Source organism: Nuphar pumila, chromosome 17, assembly GCF_984573655.1.
Source record: "Nuphar pumila chromosome 17, dmNupPumi1.hap1.1, whole genome shotgun sequence".
In the NCBI taxonomy this organism is placed as follows: Eukaryota; Viridiplantae; Streptophyta; class Magnoliopsida; order Nymphaeales; family Nymphaeaceae; genus Nuphar; species Nuphar pumila.
In genome coordinates, this window is record NC_143265.1 from 10291744 (window position 1) to 10311069 (window position 19326).

The window sequence follows — 19326 nt, forward strand, 5'->3', positions numbered from 1 at the left end:
ATACCCGCAGTCAGTTTAGAGTCAAAATGTCCAAGTTGTCATTTATGCAAAAGTCATGTACTTCCTTTTCATAGTATCAATAAAAGAGCAACAAAGCCTTTTGAGATTATATGCTCAGATGTTTGGGGTCCTGCGCCCACTGCCTCTCTTTCTGGATCTCGATACTATGTACTCTTTCTTGATTCTTACACTCGTTTTAGTTGTATTTACTTCATGAAAAACAAACATGAAGTTTTAAAGTTGTTCAAACAGTTTCATGCACTAGTCCAAAACCAATTCAATACCAATGTTGTATATTTCCAGTGTGATGGGGGGGGGGGGAGAATACATATCCCATGATTTTAGTGAATATTTGAAGGAGCATGGCATTACACGTAACATTTCTTGCCTTCACACCCCTCAACAAAATGGAGTAGCTGAGAGAAAACACAGGCATATTGTTGAGACAACCTTGAGCATGATGCACACTGTGGATATTCCCTTCTCTCTTTGGACCGAGGCCTTCCATACAACTGTTTATGTTATCAACAGGTTGCCCATGACCATCCTTGAAGATAATTCTCCATATTTTGTTCTTTATAATTGTCATCCATCATATGAAGAACTACATCCTTTTGGTTGTGTATGTTATGTTCACATTGATCATTCATTGAGAAATAAGTTTTAAGACAGAGTTGTACAGTGTAAGTTTCTTGGGTATGCAGATCACTATAAAGGATACAAGTGTTATGATCCTCATACAAACAAAATTCGGGTATCTAGAAATGTTGTTTTTGATGATGAAAATTTTGACACTCTGGGTTCATCTTCCACAGATACACAGGACAGTTATGATCGTTGGCTCAGTGACTCACTTTTATATGACTCGTTGCCCTATGAGGATTCATCTTCATTGACAGATAATGAACCCTATACTTTCGATGTGGAATCGCATATGGAAGACATTCCTCCTACAACAACATCCTCACGTTTTTCTGGTCTTGTTTATTCTCGTAGAGCTCATCCAGTCAATGATGAGACTCCTCTACGACGTTCCACTCGGATTAGACATCCTATAGATCGCTGGGTAAGTTATGACAATTTCTCTTTGGATTTTCAAACATTTCTAACCAGAGTGTCCAAAGAAACAGAACCTTCCTCCTTTCATGATGCTGTACATTCTCGTGCTTGGGTAGAGGCGATGAATGAGGAAATGGAAGCATTGCATGAATGCAATACATGGGAAATTGTACAAAGGCCAGATAACAAGAATGTTGTAGGATCCAAATGGGTGTACAAGATCAAGCACAAACTGGATGGCAGTGTTGAGCGCTATAAAGCTCGTCTGGTCGCACGTGGCTTCACACAGCAGTATGGGCAGGACTACGATGGAACGTTCAGCCCAGTAGTAAAATTGGGCACCGTCAGGATTATCATTGCATTGGCATTACAACATGGGTGGTCACTCAGTCAACTTGATGTTAAAAATGCTTTTTTGCATGGTGAACTAAAGGAAGAAGTTTACATGGAGCAACCACCTGGTTATAGTATGCATGATTCATCCAATTGGGTATGTAAACTTTGACGCTCTCTTTATGGCTTGAAACAAGCTTCTCGATCTTGGTTTGAGAGTTTTTCCACGGAGATCCTGTTAAAATGTACCTATTATATATATATATATATATATATATATATATATATATATATATATATATATATATATATATATATATATATATATTCTGTTTATTACATCAATACCCGATAGGGGTATTTTTGTAATTTCACAATTGTTTTAGAAAACAACTATTTTTTCTTTTTGAACAAATGTAATTTTTATTTTTTATTTTTTCATTTCTTTTTTTATTATTTTTGAGGACCTAAAGGGGCTCCAACATAGAAGTTGTTGGAGCCCCCAACGGTCACAAATGTGACCGTTGGGGGCTCCCAACGACTCTATGGGAGCCCCCTTTTGGCTCTCCTTTTGAGGCCCTTTGGCCCTCCTTTTTCCTCCTCCTTCTCTTGTATAAATAGGGGTGATCCCCTTGTGTATTATCATCTTGGAGAGCTCCTCTCTCTTTTCAATAAGAGGCTTTGTATATTGTTGCCTTCTTAAAGGCTTGTGCTTGTATTGTCCCTTCGTGGACTTGTGATATTTTCTCTTTTATTCATTGTTGTATGTGCTTGTATGCACTCTTTATATTTCCGCAATATCTCATTACATGGTATCAAAGCCACTCGATTCTTGAAGGAAAGGTGTGGTTCGTGTATCTCTTATTTTGGTGGACATCTTCTCACTTCTTGGCAACATCATGGAGACAAAGATTGATCTTTCTTTCAAACTCAATGGAAAGAACTATATGATGTGGGCATCGGCAATGGAGAATAATCTCAAAGGGAAGAAGCTTTGGGGTTATGTCATGGGGACCGTTCCGGAACCTAAGCTTATGCTCACAAAAATGGAAGAAGATCAAGAAAAAGCTCTTGAGGGAGATGCTCGTCTCAAGGCCATTGAAAATCATCAAAAGGAAGTAGAAGATTGGGAAAGCAATCACGCAAAAATCCTTGCGTGGTTTATGAACAATGTGGAACTTAAGGTATGTGCTAATATATCTAAATTTCGTCGAGCCAATGAGGCTTGGTCCTTTATGAGGGGTATGTATACCCAAAAGGATCTTGCAAGAGCATACTTCTTGCAAGAAAAAGTTAGAACCACCAAGCAAGGTGATTGTAGCATTCAAGACTACTGTAGTGCCCTTAACCCACTATGGGATGAATTGGCTCTTTTAGAGCCAAAGTGGGTTTCTATGGAAGATGTTGATTTAAGACAAAAACAAATGGAACAAGAGCGATTGTTTCAATTTCTTTTTGGGCTACGCCCCGAATTTGAGCAAGTGAGATCCTCACTTCTCCATAGATCTATTTTTCCTCCTATTGAGGATGCTATTGCCGAAATCACTCAAGAGGAGACAAGGCTTGGCATGAGTAAGCATGTTGATGAAGTCCTTGCCGTATCCAAACCGGGTAACAATGTTAGAACCTATAAGCCTCCTCATTTTGGGAAACAAGGGAACTACAATGGAGGAAGAAAAATGATTGTTTGTCATTATTGCAATGAGCCGGGTCACATTAGACCCGTTTGTCCAAAGCTTATGGGAGCCTTCAAGCCTAAAGTAGCCTCTCTTGAAGAAACCACCTCCAAAGAAGATGAAGGCAAAAACAATGACATTAAAGAAACTCTTGGACAAATATCTATGGCTCTCCAACAAATGCTTAAAGTTTCTTCCTCCACATCGGGCGCGGCCATTGCTTCAACATCGTCACCCGGTACGTATTCTTGGATCCTTGATTCTGGAGCTTCTTTTCATATGACCCCTCATGAGAATGCACTTAGTGATGTTTGCATCAATTCAAAGGACTCTTGTGTCTCAACGGTCGATGGAACCTTTTTGAAAATTTCAAGTATTGACTCTTTTAAAGATTCTCAAAATTTTTGTGTTCCAAAAGTAAGAGTTGTTCCCAAATTAAATTTAAACCTTTTTTCGGTTTCTCAAATTGCCGACCATGGATGTGAAATATCTTTCTCATCTAATGATTGCTTTGTGCAGGATCTCCGGTCCGGGAAGCGGATTGGGCAAGGCCATAGAAAGGGAGACCTCTATTATATGGACCATCTTGATCTCCCTACAAACTTTTTTTGTTCTTATGTCCAAGAAAAAAATATGGAAACTTGGCATAAAAGACTTGGTCATCCAAGTTATTCCAAAATGTATCTCTTTCCTTTTGGAAACAAATTTTGTAAGGAAAAAGAAATTAATTGCAAAGATTGCATTTTTGGAAAAATGAAGTCTATTCCTTTTCCAACTAGATCTTTTTTCTCATCAAGGCCTTTTGAATTGGTGCATTCGGATGTTTGGGGTCCTTCTCCGGTTATGTCTAAAGGGGGTTATTCATATTATGTTACGTTTATTGATGACTTTACTCGGTATGTTTGGATTTATTTCCTTAGTCATAAGTCGGAAGTATTTACTTTCTTTAAAGATTTTCATAAAAAGGTTCAAAATCAATTTCAAAGTAACATATCTATTTTAAGATCCGATTCCGGTGGTGAATACTTATCTCACGAATTCCAAAACTATTTAAACCAAAATGGCATTTGTCATCAAAAGTCATGTCCTAGGACTCCTCAACAAAATGGCCTAGCGGAAAGGAAACATAGGCACATTATAGAAACCGCTAGAACATTGCTTGTGTCTAGAAATATTCCAAAAAAATTTTGGGCGGAAGCCGTTCTTACCTCAACCTATCTAATCAATAGAATGCCCTCTTCTAAGTTAAAAAATGCTTCTCCCTATGAGAAACTCTTTAAGTTTTCACCCGATTTTAATCGACTTCGTATTTTTGGTTGCAAATGTTTTGTCCTACTACATAAAAGGGATAAGTTATCTCCCAAAGCAATTGAATGTGTATTTTTTGGATATGGTGAAAATCAAAAAGGGTATAGATGTTATGATTTTAAGAATGATAAACTATATATTTCAAAAGATGTAACATTTCTCGAAGAAGAAAACGGTTTTGATAAAATAGAAGAGACAAATGAAATCGATTATGTATTCTTATATGATCTTATTGATGACATACAAGAAGATTCTCTTGAAAACATAGATGACACTCACAAGGTATCCCCTCTTGACATAACACTCTCAAATGATAGTAATTCAAATACAAATGTTCATGATAGCAATACCAATGTAAATGTTTACTCAAGAAGAAATCAAGAAAAACCTATTAGTGCCCTCGAAAAATACTCTCAAATTTCCGAATCCATTGAGGAACCACAAGTTAGGCATTCTTCTAGAATATCAATACCCCCAAATAGGTTTGTCTCCTATGACTCTTTAACTCCCAACTATCGGGCATGTTTGATAACTCTACACTCTTATTTTGAACCAACTCACTATAATCAAGCTAAATCTATACCTCATTGGGTTGAAGCAATGCAAGTTGAACTAAATGCTTTAAAAAAGACCAATACTTGGGAAGTAGTTGATCTACCCTCACACAAAAAACCTATTGGTTGTCGTTGGGTCTTCAAAGTTAAAACTAAAAGCGATGGCTCTTTGGAACGATATAAAGCAAGATTGGTTGCTAAGGGATACTCCCAAGAATATGGTATTGATTACGAAGAAACATTCGCCCCCGTAGCTCGTATGACAAGTGTCAGAACCTTAATAGCTGTCGCATCAACCAAAAAATGGCCTATTTATCAACTTGACGTAAAAAATGCTTTTTTAAATGGAAGTTTAAGTGAAGAAGTTTATATGGATCCACCACCCGGAATAAATATTAAGCAAGGTCAAACACTTCGGCTTTTAAAGGCATTATATGGTCTTAAACAAGCTCCTAAGGCTTGGTATGATCGTTTTAGTGATATCATGATAAAATTAGGATTTCAATCTTGTTATACTGACACTGCTCTTTTTGTTAAAAATGCAGGTTCTAGTATCGTAATTTTGTTGCTTTATGTTGATGATATGATTATCACTGGAAATGATCAAAGTAGTATTATTAATGTTAAAAATATGTTAAAAGATAATTTTGATATGTCTGATTTAGGTTTTCTCAGATATTTTCTTGGAATTGAGGTTGCATATTCTCCTAGAGGATATATTTTGTCACAGATGAAGCTTGCTGCAGATATATGTTCTAAGTCTGGGATTTCTGATGATAAGAAGGTAGAGACTCCCGAGGTTATTAATGCCAAGTTGCGGTTAGAGGATGGGGTTCTTCTGGAAGATCCTACACCGTACAGACAACTCATTGGGTCTCTTACATATTTAACCATCACCAGACCAGATATCACTCATGCGGTTCACTCAGTCAGTCAATTTCAGCATGCTCCTACAACCGTGCATATGAGTGCGGTTCTCCGAATCATTCGCTACATTCGGAATACCATAAATAAAGGGCTATTTCTATCCTCCTCTTCCCCTTTGAATCTTCTTGCTTATACTGATGCAGATTGGGGAGGTAATCCCAATGATCGAGTCTCAACTACTGGTTTTTGTGTCTTTTTAGGGGACTCATTGATTGCCTGGCGATGCAAGAAGCAGCAGAAAGTTTCCCTATCATCCACTGAAGCTGAGTACCGGGCAATGGCAACCACAACAATGGAACTTGTATGGCTTCGCAGTTTGCTTAAAGATATGGGAGTTGATATTACTGAAGCCTCCAAGCTGTGTTGCGACAATAAGAGTGCCATCTATATTGCAAGCAATCATACTTTTCATGAACGTACGAAACATATCGAAATGGATTGCCACTATGTTCGTGACGAATTTTTACGAGGAACTATTGCTCTGCCATATGTCACTTCAGAATATCAGTTGGCAGACTTCTTCACTAAAGCTCTCCCGGCTCCTCGGTTCATGTTTCTTCTCGGCAAACTTTCCGTCCTTCCCCCGTAAAGTTTGAGGGGGGGTGTTAAAATGTACCTATTATATATATATATATATATATATATATATATATATATATATATATATATTCTGTTTATTACATCAATACCCGATAGGGGTATTTTTGTAATTTCACAGTTGTTTTAGAAAACAACTATTTTTTCTTTTTGAACAAATGTAATTTTTATTTTTTATTTTTTCATTTCTTTTTTTATTATTTTTGAGGACCTAAAGGGGCTCCAACATAGAAGTCGTTGGAGCCCCCAACGGTCACAAATGTGACCGTTGGGGGCTCCCAACGACTCTATGGGAGCCCCCTTTTGGCTCTCCTTTTGAGGCCCTTTGGCCCTCCTTTTTCCTCCTCCTTCTCTTGTATAAATAGGGGTGATCCCCTTGTGTATTATCATCTTGGAGAGCTCCTCTCTCTTTTCAATAAGAGGCTTTGTATATTGTTGCCTTCTTAAAGGCTTGTGCTTGTATTGTCCCTTCGTGGACTTGTGATATTTTCTCTTTTATTCATTGTTGTATGTGCTTGTATGCACTCTTTATATTTCCGCAATATCTCATTACAGATCCAGCATCATGGGTTCACTAAAAGTGTTCTAGATCATTCATTGTTCTTATTCAAAAGTGATTCAGCTATTGTTTGGGTGCTTATATATGTTGGTGACATCATTATTACCGGGAGTGATGAGGTTCACATATCTTGGGTTAAGTCTATGCTGATGGCTAAATTCAAGATGAAAGACTTGGGTCCCTTGCGATATTTTTTGGGTGTGGAAGTTGATAATCGACATGAGACTATTACATTGAGCCAACATAAGTACATCATTGATATTTTACTTGCTACAGGGATGGAGAATTGTAAACCAATCAGCACACCTTGCCTTCTAAATCATAAGCTAAGCGCTAAAGAAGGCACTACTTATCATGATCCTACTTTGTATCGTCGAGTTGTAGGGATGTTACAATACTTAACATTCACTAGGCCTGACATAGCATACTCTATCAATCAGGCTTAACAGTTTATGCATGCTCCTACAAATGTACATATGGAAGGATTAAAAAGGATCCTTCGGTATTTAAAGGGTACGATTGGAGATGGCTTGATGTACACCAAGGACACATCTTATATGTCAGGGCATCGACTATTCACCTACACAGACGCGGACTGGGTGGGTGATCCTGACGAGCGAAGATCAGTTTCGGGGTATTGCATTTTTATCGGCAATAATATTGTAACATGGAGTAGCAAGAAGCAAAAGGCAGTGGCGCGATCAAGTACTGAAGCAGAATATCATGCAATGGCAGCAGGAACAACCGATGTTACATGGGTGAGACATCTACTGCAGGAATTACAAGAACCAATCTCGTCCTCTATGCTTCTTTGCGATAATCAGGGTGCTATTAATATTGCCTTTAATCCCATCCTTCATTGTCGTACGAAGCATATCGAGATCGATCAACATTTTGTTAGGCAAAAGGTGGAAGAAAAAGAAATTGAACCTGCATATGTTCGGTCAGATATGCAAGTTGCTGACATCTTTACCAAGGGATTATCCACTCATCAGTTTTGGGCACTCAAAGGCAAGTTGAGCATGATCAAAGACCATACTCAACTTGAGGGAGGCTGTTAGTTTTGGATCTTGAATCCGACCCGCACCACATTCCAAGATCCATCTTGGGATGCGTGGGTGGTGGCATGTTTGTAATTTGTTTTTACTTCTTGTGTAAAGTCATACTATGTACAACACTTATAAATATTAAGTGAAAGAGGGAAAACCCTATTGCCACCGACCCCTCTCTTCTCTCTTTACCTCATCTCTAACCCCTGCAGGTGAATATTTCTGACAGGATGAATAAGTGCTCTCAAATGTTTAAGTTTAGCTTCCAATTCTATAAAAAATGGAATTAGCTTTTGTTGTTTCAACTGCCCTCACCTTACGCTAGGTGCCAGGAAAGTTAATTTATCCAGTATAACTGATATTGCAATGAACTTTCTTTAATAGGCATTACGATGTTTTAAGGACAAAATTATGCATAGAGATTACATGTAGTAAACAGCTTTAATTTAAAATTTTAAATACTAAAATCATGATTTTCCTATTCTAAGTTTATTTGAAATTTATTGGGAAAACTTTGCAGTTATATGAAAACCAAACTCCTGGTTAAAAGATTGTTAACTAAGCCCTTTTTCCCTGCAACACTTATATATGTTACCGATTACTGTAGGCCATATTATTTTTTCATATCATACATCTTAGTGAGTTTTCTCTTGTTTCATGTGTTATTAGTTGATATTATGAAGAAAAATGAGTTGATCATGTTAAATATAATTATACGCTCGAGTCCCTTTGTTGGAGACGGTTATCAAAATGTATACAGACTACAAACAAAGGTGTGTGGATCCTGAAAGTTTTTGTTTCAAGAGCCGCTATGTTCCTGGGGATGTCATATTTATTGCTGTGCCAGAAATGGGCTGTCCATCCTATGTGGACAGGCGATAGTCGTAGAGGGCCATTGCTAAAGCCTTCCTGAGGCTTTTCTATAGTTTGGTGTTCTTCTTGTTGGTTGTTCTGTGGGTTGATTGCTGCCTAATTGATTGGGGAGTTAGATTGGGATTCTCGAAGGAATGTTGCCCTAGCACTTGACATGGTCAAGTCAGAGGCTTCTTGGTACCGTTTGTAATGAAAGGCACCAAGAGAATACAAAGGGTGCCACTAAGGGCTACAAGATAGTTCAAACACAAATAGGGTCACTTGTGGACCAAGAATAATTCTCACAACAAGGAACAACTCACAAGAGAACACAAAGTTAAACATAACTTGTATTGAATCACATAAAATACTTAGAAAAACATTGAGATACACAATAGGGAAGACCCCTATTTAAAAGCAAAAGAGAGAGCAAAGGGGGCAGCCCAACTAGTTGTTGGGGTAGCCCCCAACGGTTGTACCCAACAGTCATATTGTTTAAAAAAGATAAAAAACAAGAAACAAAAAAAAAACAAAAAACAAGAAACAAAAAAAAAACAAAAAAAAAAACAAAAAATTATGAAGTCAGCCCCTTGTGGGTCGACCCCTATTACAATGGGAAATGATTAAAATACCCTTTCATGGGTATTTTAGTTTACATACAAAATAAAATATGTATATTCACATATATATATATATATATACAATATTTTAACACCGTTGAAGTAATTCTTCACTATTGCATCTTCGACAAACTATTAGAGATAATGATTGAATTGGAATCATGGTGGATTTGGGACCTTACTTTCTGAAGAAAACATCTCTAGGAAGGTTTTGTTGGTTAATTTTTTGCATATGGGGGTAGTCATGGGTGAGCAAAATTTGTTATCTGATGAAAACTTTGAGATTGTAAACCATTTGTCCAGATGCTGTTAATTGTTTTTTAATCTCGTGCTTTTGAAGTGGGCGAGAAATCATAGTGGCAATATCTGTCATGAGTAAAAAAAGATGCAAGCTATTTGGAAATGGTGGAGGTTTTATTGCTTAATGCAGTTGTGGTTTGGAAAGGATCCCACACAAACTCATGTATCGATTTGGGAAGCTACTGATAAATGCATATATGCAGTGCTGGTTGAGCTTGAATGGTCATTCAATGGCCTAATCAAGGTTTTCCTTGTGCTGGAAATAGCAGATTGCTCTCAGTGTCATCCATCATCCTTGATGAATGTTCTCTGTGGTATCCTATGTAGTCTAAAGCGTTAGGTGGTGCCTAGTCGGTGGACCCCTAAAAAGACTAGTTGCTGACTAGTCGGTATCTTAATTAAAAACTATAAAAAAATATGCAAATGAACTGCTAGAATTAGTAACAAACATGTATGCAACATAAAATCAATCAACAATAAGTAAAAAATAAAAAAACATGTCAAACATTACAAAACCTGCCCAAATATTAAAAACAATTGAATAAGCAAAGCAAACAGCTATCAACAAATGCCAAATAAGTTAAAAATAATCTAAATTGTTTTCAACATAAAATTAATCAACAACAAATGTACAAAGCGTAAGATATTGCTATCGTCAAGCATAATAAACTTGTTATTTTACAAAACCTGCCTAAATATTATTAAGACCAACAAAAAAGATGTATCCAACATAAAATTAATCAACAAATGCACAAAGTACAAAACACCACTATCGTGAAGCATAGCTGCATAGTAAACCTATTAGAAGAAGAAGAAGAGGTAGAGGAACGGGGAGAGAGAGAGAAAGAGAAGAAGAAGAAGAGGCGGAGGAAAGGGGAGAGACAAAGACAAAGAGATAAGAAGAAGAGGCGGAAGACGAAGAAGAAGAAGATGAGGCGGAGGAAGGAAGAGAGAAGAGCAGAAAGAGAGAGAGAAGAAGAATAAGAGGCAGAGAAAGGGGGAGAGGTGTACTTGGAGGCAGAGGGCAACGACGGTGGCGAGTCATGCTTGAGAGAGAGAGAGAGAGGCGGAAGAGGAAGAAGAAGAAGAGGCGGAGGAAGGGGGAGAGAAGGCGCACATGGAGGCGGAGGGCAACAACGACGAACGAGGGCGATGGTGAGTCGGGCCAGAGAGAGAGAGAGAGAGAGAGAGAGAGAGAGGTTTATAACTCCCCATGTTATCATTAAAAAAAAGTTACTGCCCTCGCGTCTAGGTGAGGTCTGGTTAGGCTCCTAATCGGCAAAAAAGGTACATTGTTTTTTTTGGGAAAACTAGGAATCTGACCGATTCCTAGTTTTCCTAACACCTAGCCCAACTAGGCACACTTTTGACTACATAGGTGGTATCAGATTTTTCTCATTGTTTTGACTTATATTTATTTTTGCTTGATCACTTTGCTCTTTGTTTTAATAAAAATGAAAATTTGGGGCAGTTAAGTGCTTTTTCTGCTTTAATTATATGTTTACAATTTAATTTCAGACAAATGAGTGATGCGTTTTTATAATCGTGTGATATATTCTAAGCAAAATCAGTATTCTATTGGCCAATATCTTCTCCTATACTTCTGATTGTAGTTGATAAAAATTCTCATGTTATGTATGCAGATAGAAGTGGAGGCCATTCCTGTTCTTTCTATCCTAGGCTATTTTTTTGATGATCCACCTAGTTGCATCGTCTCAGGCTTATTGAATACTTATGTTGCTAATATTAAAAAATTGTTTTTCCTGTGCAGGGTGCTGGGACATACATGTTCCGAATAGATGATAAACGGGTTATTGATGCTACAAGGGCAGGGAGCCTTGCTCATTTAATAAATCATTCTTGTGAAGTAAGTATTGGAGATGAAGCAAGCTTGAAGTTTGAGCAATATTAATGTCCACACATGCACATAGATTTTTGTCAAGGTTTTGAGTTGGTTGTTTAAGCATTGAGTTCTCAAATCTACTTGGGGTCCAATTATAGACAAAAATCTTGTCTTTGAGAAGAAAAATGTGTCTGTTCTAGTAATATCACTTTCTTTGGTGCCAAAATTTTCTTGCTATTCACTTTGGACAAAATGGCCTATTTTGCAGTGGTTTTGGGATGTGGGGAGGGGTTTGATCGGGAACCAAAATTTTGCTGGTTTCTGCTCAGATCTCGTTTTGGGTTCTGTGGATCTCATCCTGATACTGATCTGCCTTGGATCTGAAAATTTGGACTCAGATCAATGTCAGATATCAAGTCTTAGTGTTGGACCCTGGAAAATGTCTCTGTTAGATCCTGAATAGTATCTGGTTCTAGTGAGATGGATCTGGTCTGGATCATGAACAAGGACTACTCTTAGATCTGCAGGAAGTAAATCCACTATGGATGTGCAAATCTTCTTATTTGAGTTGGATCCCTCTTGGACCTCCAATTGGACTTATATTCTTAGTTGATTAGATGTCATGTGCATTAACTTTGTCTCCAGAATTTTATAGATGATACTATGTTAAATTCTTCACACATTCATGATTTGAGTTCGTCAGGTGCATTAACTCGCATCCAATATTAGGGCACCTTGGGTTGTGTTAACTTTTTCATTTTCATTTTCCGCTTGAGTGAATGTAGTGGATCTCTTGTTTCTAGTCTAGACATCATTGGCTATGTACATTTATCATGACAAATTTGTATGTACTTTTCAACTGTCTGATTTTCTTGACTTTTTGTTCTTTCGGTGATGGCTAGGCCCCAATTAATGTTTTTAGAGGTCTACTGCCTAGGTGCCTACTAGTGATTTTTAACTACATAGAGCTCAAATCAAACCAATTTGTGGCCTTGACGAGATTCTATTTGGGAGAGAGGGAATCAATGATGAAAGGGTATGAGAGGATCAACACATTTTTCCTTGATAAATAGATTAATGGTTAAAAAAAATGCAAAAATATCCTTGTAAACATCCCATAATTACAAATAAAAAGAATGAAGAAATGCCTAAATACTTAGAAGACCTAAACCAGTGGCAGAGCCAGGAATCTAAACTAGGGTAGGCACAAATGCATAGTAAAAAGAAAAAAGTGCAAAAAAAACTTAAGATCTAATTAAATATTTGTGCTATTTTAAAAAACTAAATATAAAACCTCGTTCATATATATAATAATTGAAAATACCCCTAAAATTCTAAGTTTAAAAGTACCTAAATGCTTATTGAAAAAAATGCAAAAAAACTTAAACCGTAATAAAATATTCATGGTTCATGCTATTTTAAAAAAAAACTAAATCCTAAACAAACAATATTCACACACACACACACACACACACACACACACACACACACACACACACACACATATATATATATATGCTAATTGAAAAAACCCTAAAACCTAATTGAATATTCATGCTATTCAAAAAATCTAAATAAAACCCTTCAATCCTAGCAAATATCATTCATAGTTTCATACATAGGCTAATTGAAACAGAAAAATAACAAAACCCACAAAATTCTAATGAAAATCAAGCATGCATTATCATGTCTAATGTTGATTGAAGAAAAATGCAGAAATAACTAATAAATATCTATCTTATTAAAAAACCTAAATGCTAATAGAAAAGCACACACAAAAATCCTTAAAACCTGTCACATAGGTGCGGGTGCAGCAGTTTAAAAGAATTTGGGTGCGGGGGTGCGCAGAGGGTATATATATAATTTTTAACAGTTGTTGAACCCAGACTTGGGTTTACCAGAGGTAGAGCCAAACCCAACAGGCTTGGGTTCGGCCCTTGCGCCAATGAGAGGAGGAGGAGGAAGGAGAAGGAAGAAGAAGAAAGGGAGGAGCAGGAGAAGAAGGCGGAAGAAAGAGACGAGGAAGCGGCAGAGGGAGGAGAAGGAAGAAGAAGAAGAGAGGAGGAGGTGGAGATGGAAGAAGAAGAAAGACATGAGGAAAAGGAAGGAGAGAGAGAGAGAGATGGGGTCCGGGGGTAGGGCACACATCATGCCCTGGGCTTCGGTCCGGATCGGGTGGTGCCCACCCTGACCCAGGGCACCTCTAATGTGTGCTCTGGGTTAGGGTGGGCACTGCCCACCATGACCCGATACCCCTTGAGGGAGTTTTTCAGGTCAGGGTAGGCACGTGCCCACCCTGACCATTATGTGGCTCTGCCATGTTAAAATGTATTGATTCATATATATATATATATATATTATATTTTTGTAACTGTTTTAGTATTGTAATAGGTTTTGCCCATGTAAGGATATTTTGGTTATTTGCACTTATGTAATAGGTACTGCCCATTAAGGGCAGTTTTGATTTTGTACAGTTTTTTATATTTTTTTGTGTTTCTTTGTCCTTTCCCTCTTGTATGAGGATATTTTGCACAGTCCAATATAGTTGTTGGGAGCATCCCAACGACTATATGGTAACCCATGTAGCTTATATAAAGGGGTAAATCTCCCCATTTGTTTCTAATGCTTTCCCAAGCATTCTATCTCAATAAAGATTAATATTTTTGTATGTTTTTTGTGTTCTTTTGTGTATGCTCTTTGGTGCCTCTTATGATCTCATGTATTTGCCATTGTTTGGCTTGTGGATTGTCCCTTTGTGGACTTGTGCTTGTGCACATTTAGGCTCTTTGTAGCCATTGTATGCACTTAGGTGCTTTTGTATTACCTTTAGCATTTGTATTGTCCTTTGTAGGACTTTATCTTGTGCTTATGCACATTATGGTTTGCTTTCCTCTTGATTTCATTACACGCCACTGACCTAAACACCTGTGCATAATAAAATCAAATGGGATTTGATCCCGACCAACCAATATAAATGGGTCCAAATATCTAACAAAATGCTCTAATTCCTTAATGCTGTGAAGTATGAACTAGTTTTAAATTATACAATAGTGCTTCATGCAAGTCATTATGATGCAAACTTGGATGTGTAGCTTTGTCACATATCATTTGCTTTATCAATGTCAGTGGCTAACCTATAGTTAAACATGCTACATACTGGTTGACTATATTCAAGTTGAATGTTCATGAAAGATTTCATTATTCATGACCAATTTCTAGAAGCTGCATGGAAGAACCCATATCATCAGCCTAATGCCATTGTCAGCTTATGTACAGTTTTATGTTTTATAAGTTTATATTGCTAACTAAGTTGGGTCTTCCATCATTTTCTTTTGTTCTATACTGTGCAGCCTAATTGCTATTCAAGAGTGATAAGTGTTTCTGGTGATGAGCATATAGTCATATTTTCAAAGCGGGACATTAATCAGTGGGAAGAGTTGACATATGATTATAGGTTCTCTTAACTGAGCAAGTGTTTTATTTTAATGTTCTGCTGATAAACTGGCTAATTGCTTTCCCAATTTGCTTTCACAGATTCTTTTCAATAGATCAACAACTTGCTTGTTATTGTGGCTTCCCAAGATGCCGTGGTGTTGTTAATGACACAGAGGCAGAGGAACAAGTATCTATAATACGCGTCCGTCGTCATGAGTTGACAGATTGGAGAGCTGAATAATGGGGTGCCAAAAATAATGTCAGTGGCTGTCCTTTTCCCTTCTTTTCTTCTGTGGAAATTTGGATTCAACCTTAGATGCAAGTCTTTGGACTCAAGAATCTAATTTAAGGCTCATGTCAGATGGATTTCTTGGATTTAATCTATTGAGAACTGGGCTTGAATTGCATATCTAGTGTTTCAAGGTGACGGATACCCTTGTATCAGAAAATGAAGAATTGACAGAGATGTCTGAGAAGATTAGGTCAAAATAACAGATCCATTCATTGTATTAAAAAATATACTATATGTTTTAACATTGGGTAGGTGTTAATTTACACTTACACCCTTTTGACAATATGAAAATGTTCTCTGAAGATGCAACTCTGGCTCTTACGAACTCTCATAGATTGAGAACGGAACTTTCTTTGCTTTTCATTATTTAATGATTTTTCTTAATTGTGGTATTCATCTGTTTTTGTTATGAAGGTGTATTGACTTGGTGCCAAAGAGAACCAGGTAATTATCTTTCCTTTTATATATGTGGCAGTAACATAGTTATTTGTTTGACAGGTGTTTATGTTATTGCTGATCATGGGTGTTTCAAATATTTATTTGTATGTTGTAGCTTTTTGTCACATTATGGTTGTGGTTGTGACGCTTTGTAAAATTTCTTAAATTAGCCTTGCTACACTTCCAGCCAGTTACTGACATTGATTTGTGTTCAGTAAAAGCCTTAAATTGAGTTTCTTATCTTTTATTTTTAGGGAAGATATCTAGTCCCATTTGTGGTATTGCAGTGTGAAGGATTGTGGTTAATCACGTAACTGAGATTTGCATCAATATCAGGTTTGATTAATTTTGCATGTTTCAAACAAGGTTCTAATTTTGAAAAGCAGTTTCAACATTGCTTTCAAATGAACAATTCCCTTTTTAAGTTTTGTTTTTAGCCTTTTATGATAATTAAGGCATAACGCCAAGTCATATGTACCTTATCACTTCTATATTCATTGATAATTTTTATTTGGATATTGCACCTGTTTCTTAACTGAAAAATGGTTCAGTTGTCCTATGATGCACCATACAAAAGATTGCCGTACTGAAGTGTTTAAAAGAAAAAAATTGCATAAATGTTTCTAATGGGAGGAGTGCTACTTGCCTACTATGGAGCCATGCTGTAGGGGATCATATTGGGAATTAATTTCCAAGACTGATTGTATCAGCTACTGCTGTTTGGTGAACCAACTGATCTTTTGAGGTCTATTCAGCCATGCAATCAACTAGTTAAAAGTTTAACTCATTGTTCATTTCTGATACAGTTACTATTAGATGCAGATGAAAGGGCTTTGATTGACATTCCTTTTCTCTTCATCCTCTCCAGTCTGTTGGGCATCACAAATGTGACACCATGAGAACATGATATCCATTTTGGCAATCTGTTGGTGACCACTTGGAAGGGTTCACCTTTTCTAGTTTTTTTTTCCTCCTGATTAGTTTTACCTCTGTATTGAGCAAGCCTTTGCTTCTTGCATATCCACATGGATATCTCGTTTTAATTGCTCCCTGTATTCTTGCAGATTTGGAAGCTTTATGCAGACAGCCTGGAACTATTTTGCTTCAGCTGCTGAATGTCTGTAAAACATTAGTAAAGTCTTATGAAGTGTCATAAAATTTTTATTGTAAGGCCTTTCTTTTTCACATTTATGTTGTGGAATGATGCCTAAAGCTTCGATTGTTAAGTGAAATATCATGGGTACTTCAAAATGCTCAGCATACTTGTGTTGACTTTGTTACTTTGGGGTGCATCAACATATACATGTATGTACTTTACTTTTATGTGATATGTTTTTTTCATTTTCGGGTGAGCTCTCTCTCTCTCTCTCTCTCTCTCTCTCTCTCTCTCTCTCTCTATATATATATATATATATATATATATATATATATGGGTAAGTATTGGCTACTAATGAAGTTAAGGAACTAATGAGTAGAAATCACTTTTTTCTTAAAAAAATTCCAAATTTTTTGTAGATCAAATGTTAGGGATGTGATCTACATGGTTTGTTTAGTAAGAAACTTGTTTTGAATAATGTGATTATGACAAGTAATTAGGTTTTTAAAGGGGTCCAAAAATCAACGGCCCACGATGTGTCAAAATTTCATGACTCAAAAGATCACATTCTTACATTAGAAAAGGACAATCGAAGGCTTGATCCTTAGCAACATGGTTAATATTGGCTACTAATGAAGGTATGAAACTAATGAATTAGAAATAATAGGTGCAAGTTGTATCAACTCAATCTAACCACAGAGATCTGTTCAACATGGTATGTTTGCTATGGATCATGCTTTTCTGATGTAAAAATGTGATCTTTTGAGTTATGAAATTTTGGCACATTGTGGGCCATCATTTATTTTTGGACCCCTTTAAAATCCTAATTACATGTCATAATCACATAATTCAAAACAAGTTTCTTACTAAACAAACCATATTGATCACATCTAGAGCCAGACCTGTAAAGAGGCCAATGAGGCTTGGGCCGCAGGGCCCCTGGGCCCAAAAAACTTTTAGGGGCCCATTGTTTAGGTAGTTTATATAAATATTTTATACATTTTTATTTAATATAATATAAATAATTAGAATATTATATTTGTTTAATGTGAATGCAAATTTTATTGTTATTTTGATTCTTTAAAAAAAAATCGGAGGCGTTGCCCCCAAACTCCTACTATTAATAGGAGGCTCATTTTTTCCCTCTGCCTCAGGCCCCATAAAACACAGGTACGGCTCTGATCACATCCCTAACATTTGATCTACAAAAAATTGGAAATTTTTGAAGGAAAAGTGATTTCTACTCATTAGTTCTGTACCTTCATCAGCCAATATATATATATATATATATATATATATATATATATATATATATATATATATATATATATATATAGAGAGAGAGAGAGAGAGAGAGAGAGAGAGAGAGAGAGAGAGAGAGAGAGAGAGAGAGATGCATAGCTGCCTAATCGTTAGCAGCCTTAGAGGAACCTTATTGCATTGGCCGTTGGATCTTATAAGATTCAACAGCCAACATTCACTATATTAAAACAAAAAACACGAACTCTCCCTCTTCCACCCGCGCCCCATCCTGTCTCCTCTCCGTCTCATTCTCCCTCTCCTCGTTGCAGCCTTGGATGAAAGAGCTGCCTAACTGTCCCTCTCTCACTCACGCCCCATCTCCCTTCTCTCCCTCTCCTTCTGGCTGCAACCATGGATGACAATCCTCTCCAGCTTGTTATATGTCACCATTCACGATTTCCTCCCTTCGAGCCTCTCCCGCCTTGCCCCCCTTTCTTCTAACCCTAACAGAGAGCCCCTTTTTCAATCGTCGGAGAAGGTGAATAGGGATCCCACGTTCAGGTGAGGCCATCATCCCTGCGTGTGTGCGTGTGTCCTGTTCCCCTTTTCTTTGAAAATTCAAGAATTTCATGAAAAATTAAAGTGTTTGTTGCCCACGATTCTTTCCCTAAGGATGATGAAAGCTCAAGAGAGGACCAACGATTTTAGGGAAATCGTGCGTGCCGTGGCGATCTCATTCGGATATAATGAGGTATTTGCTTGATATTTTTATTCTTTTGGTAAAAAGTTTGAAATTTCTGTTCGATCTTTTGCTATAGTTCAATCTCATACTTATTTACTAAGAATTTGGTAGTGAATACACGAAAGTTTTTCTTTTTGGGAATTAATCATTTTTTTCCTTACGTGTTAATGGGGAGATTTTTTTACTACCGAACTATGTCGCGTATCACGTCACCATGTAATCCTATACCAAAAGGAGAAAAAAAGTGCACTACACAATCAACATTTTTTACTAATGAATAATACCCCCAATCAAGGTGGACGTGGCAGAAAGTGTAGTTTAAAATTGAAGAGAAGAGGCAGATTCAGTAATAGTTATGGCACAAACACATACTGAGAATTAATATAGCAATGGTGGTGGCCATG

The 19326-nt window shown here is 37.0% G+C and overlaps 1 protein-coding gene across 1 annotated transcript in view; it reads left to right on the forward strand.

Moving 5' to 3' along the window:
• The window catches only part of LOC149811605 (histone-lysine N-methyltransferase TRX1-like), a 125908-nt gene extending 110182 nt beyond the window's left edge, over nucleotides 1-15726 (forward strand). The window contains exons 22-24 of the mRNA XM_089993317.1: nucleotides 11606-11701; nucleotides 15028-15131; nucleotides 15212-15726. Of these exons, the coding sequence (XP_089849443.1) occupies nucleotides 11606-11701; nucleotides 15028-15131; nucleotides 15212-15353 (342 nt within the window). The 3' untranslated portion in view covers nucleotides 15354-15726. The remainder of the gene's footprint in view (nucleotides 1-11605; nucleotides 11702-15027; nucleotides 15132-15211) is intronic.
• Nucleotides 15727-19326: the final 3600 nt, after the last annotated feature.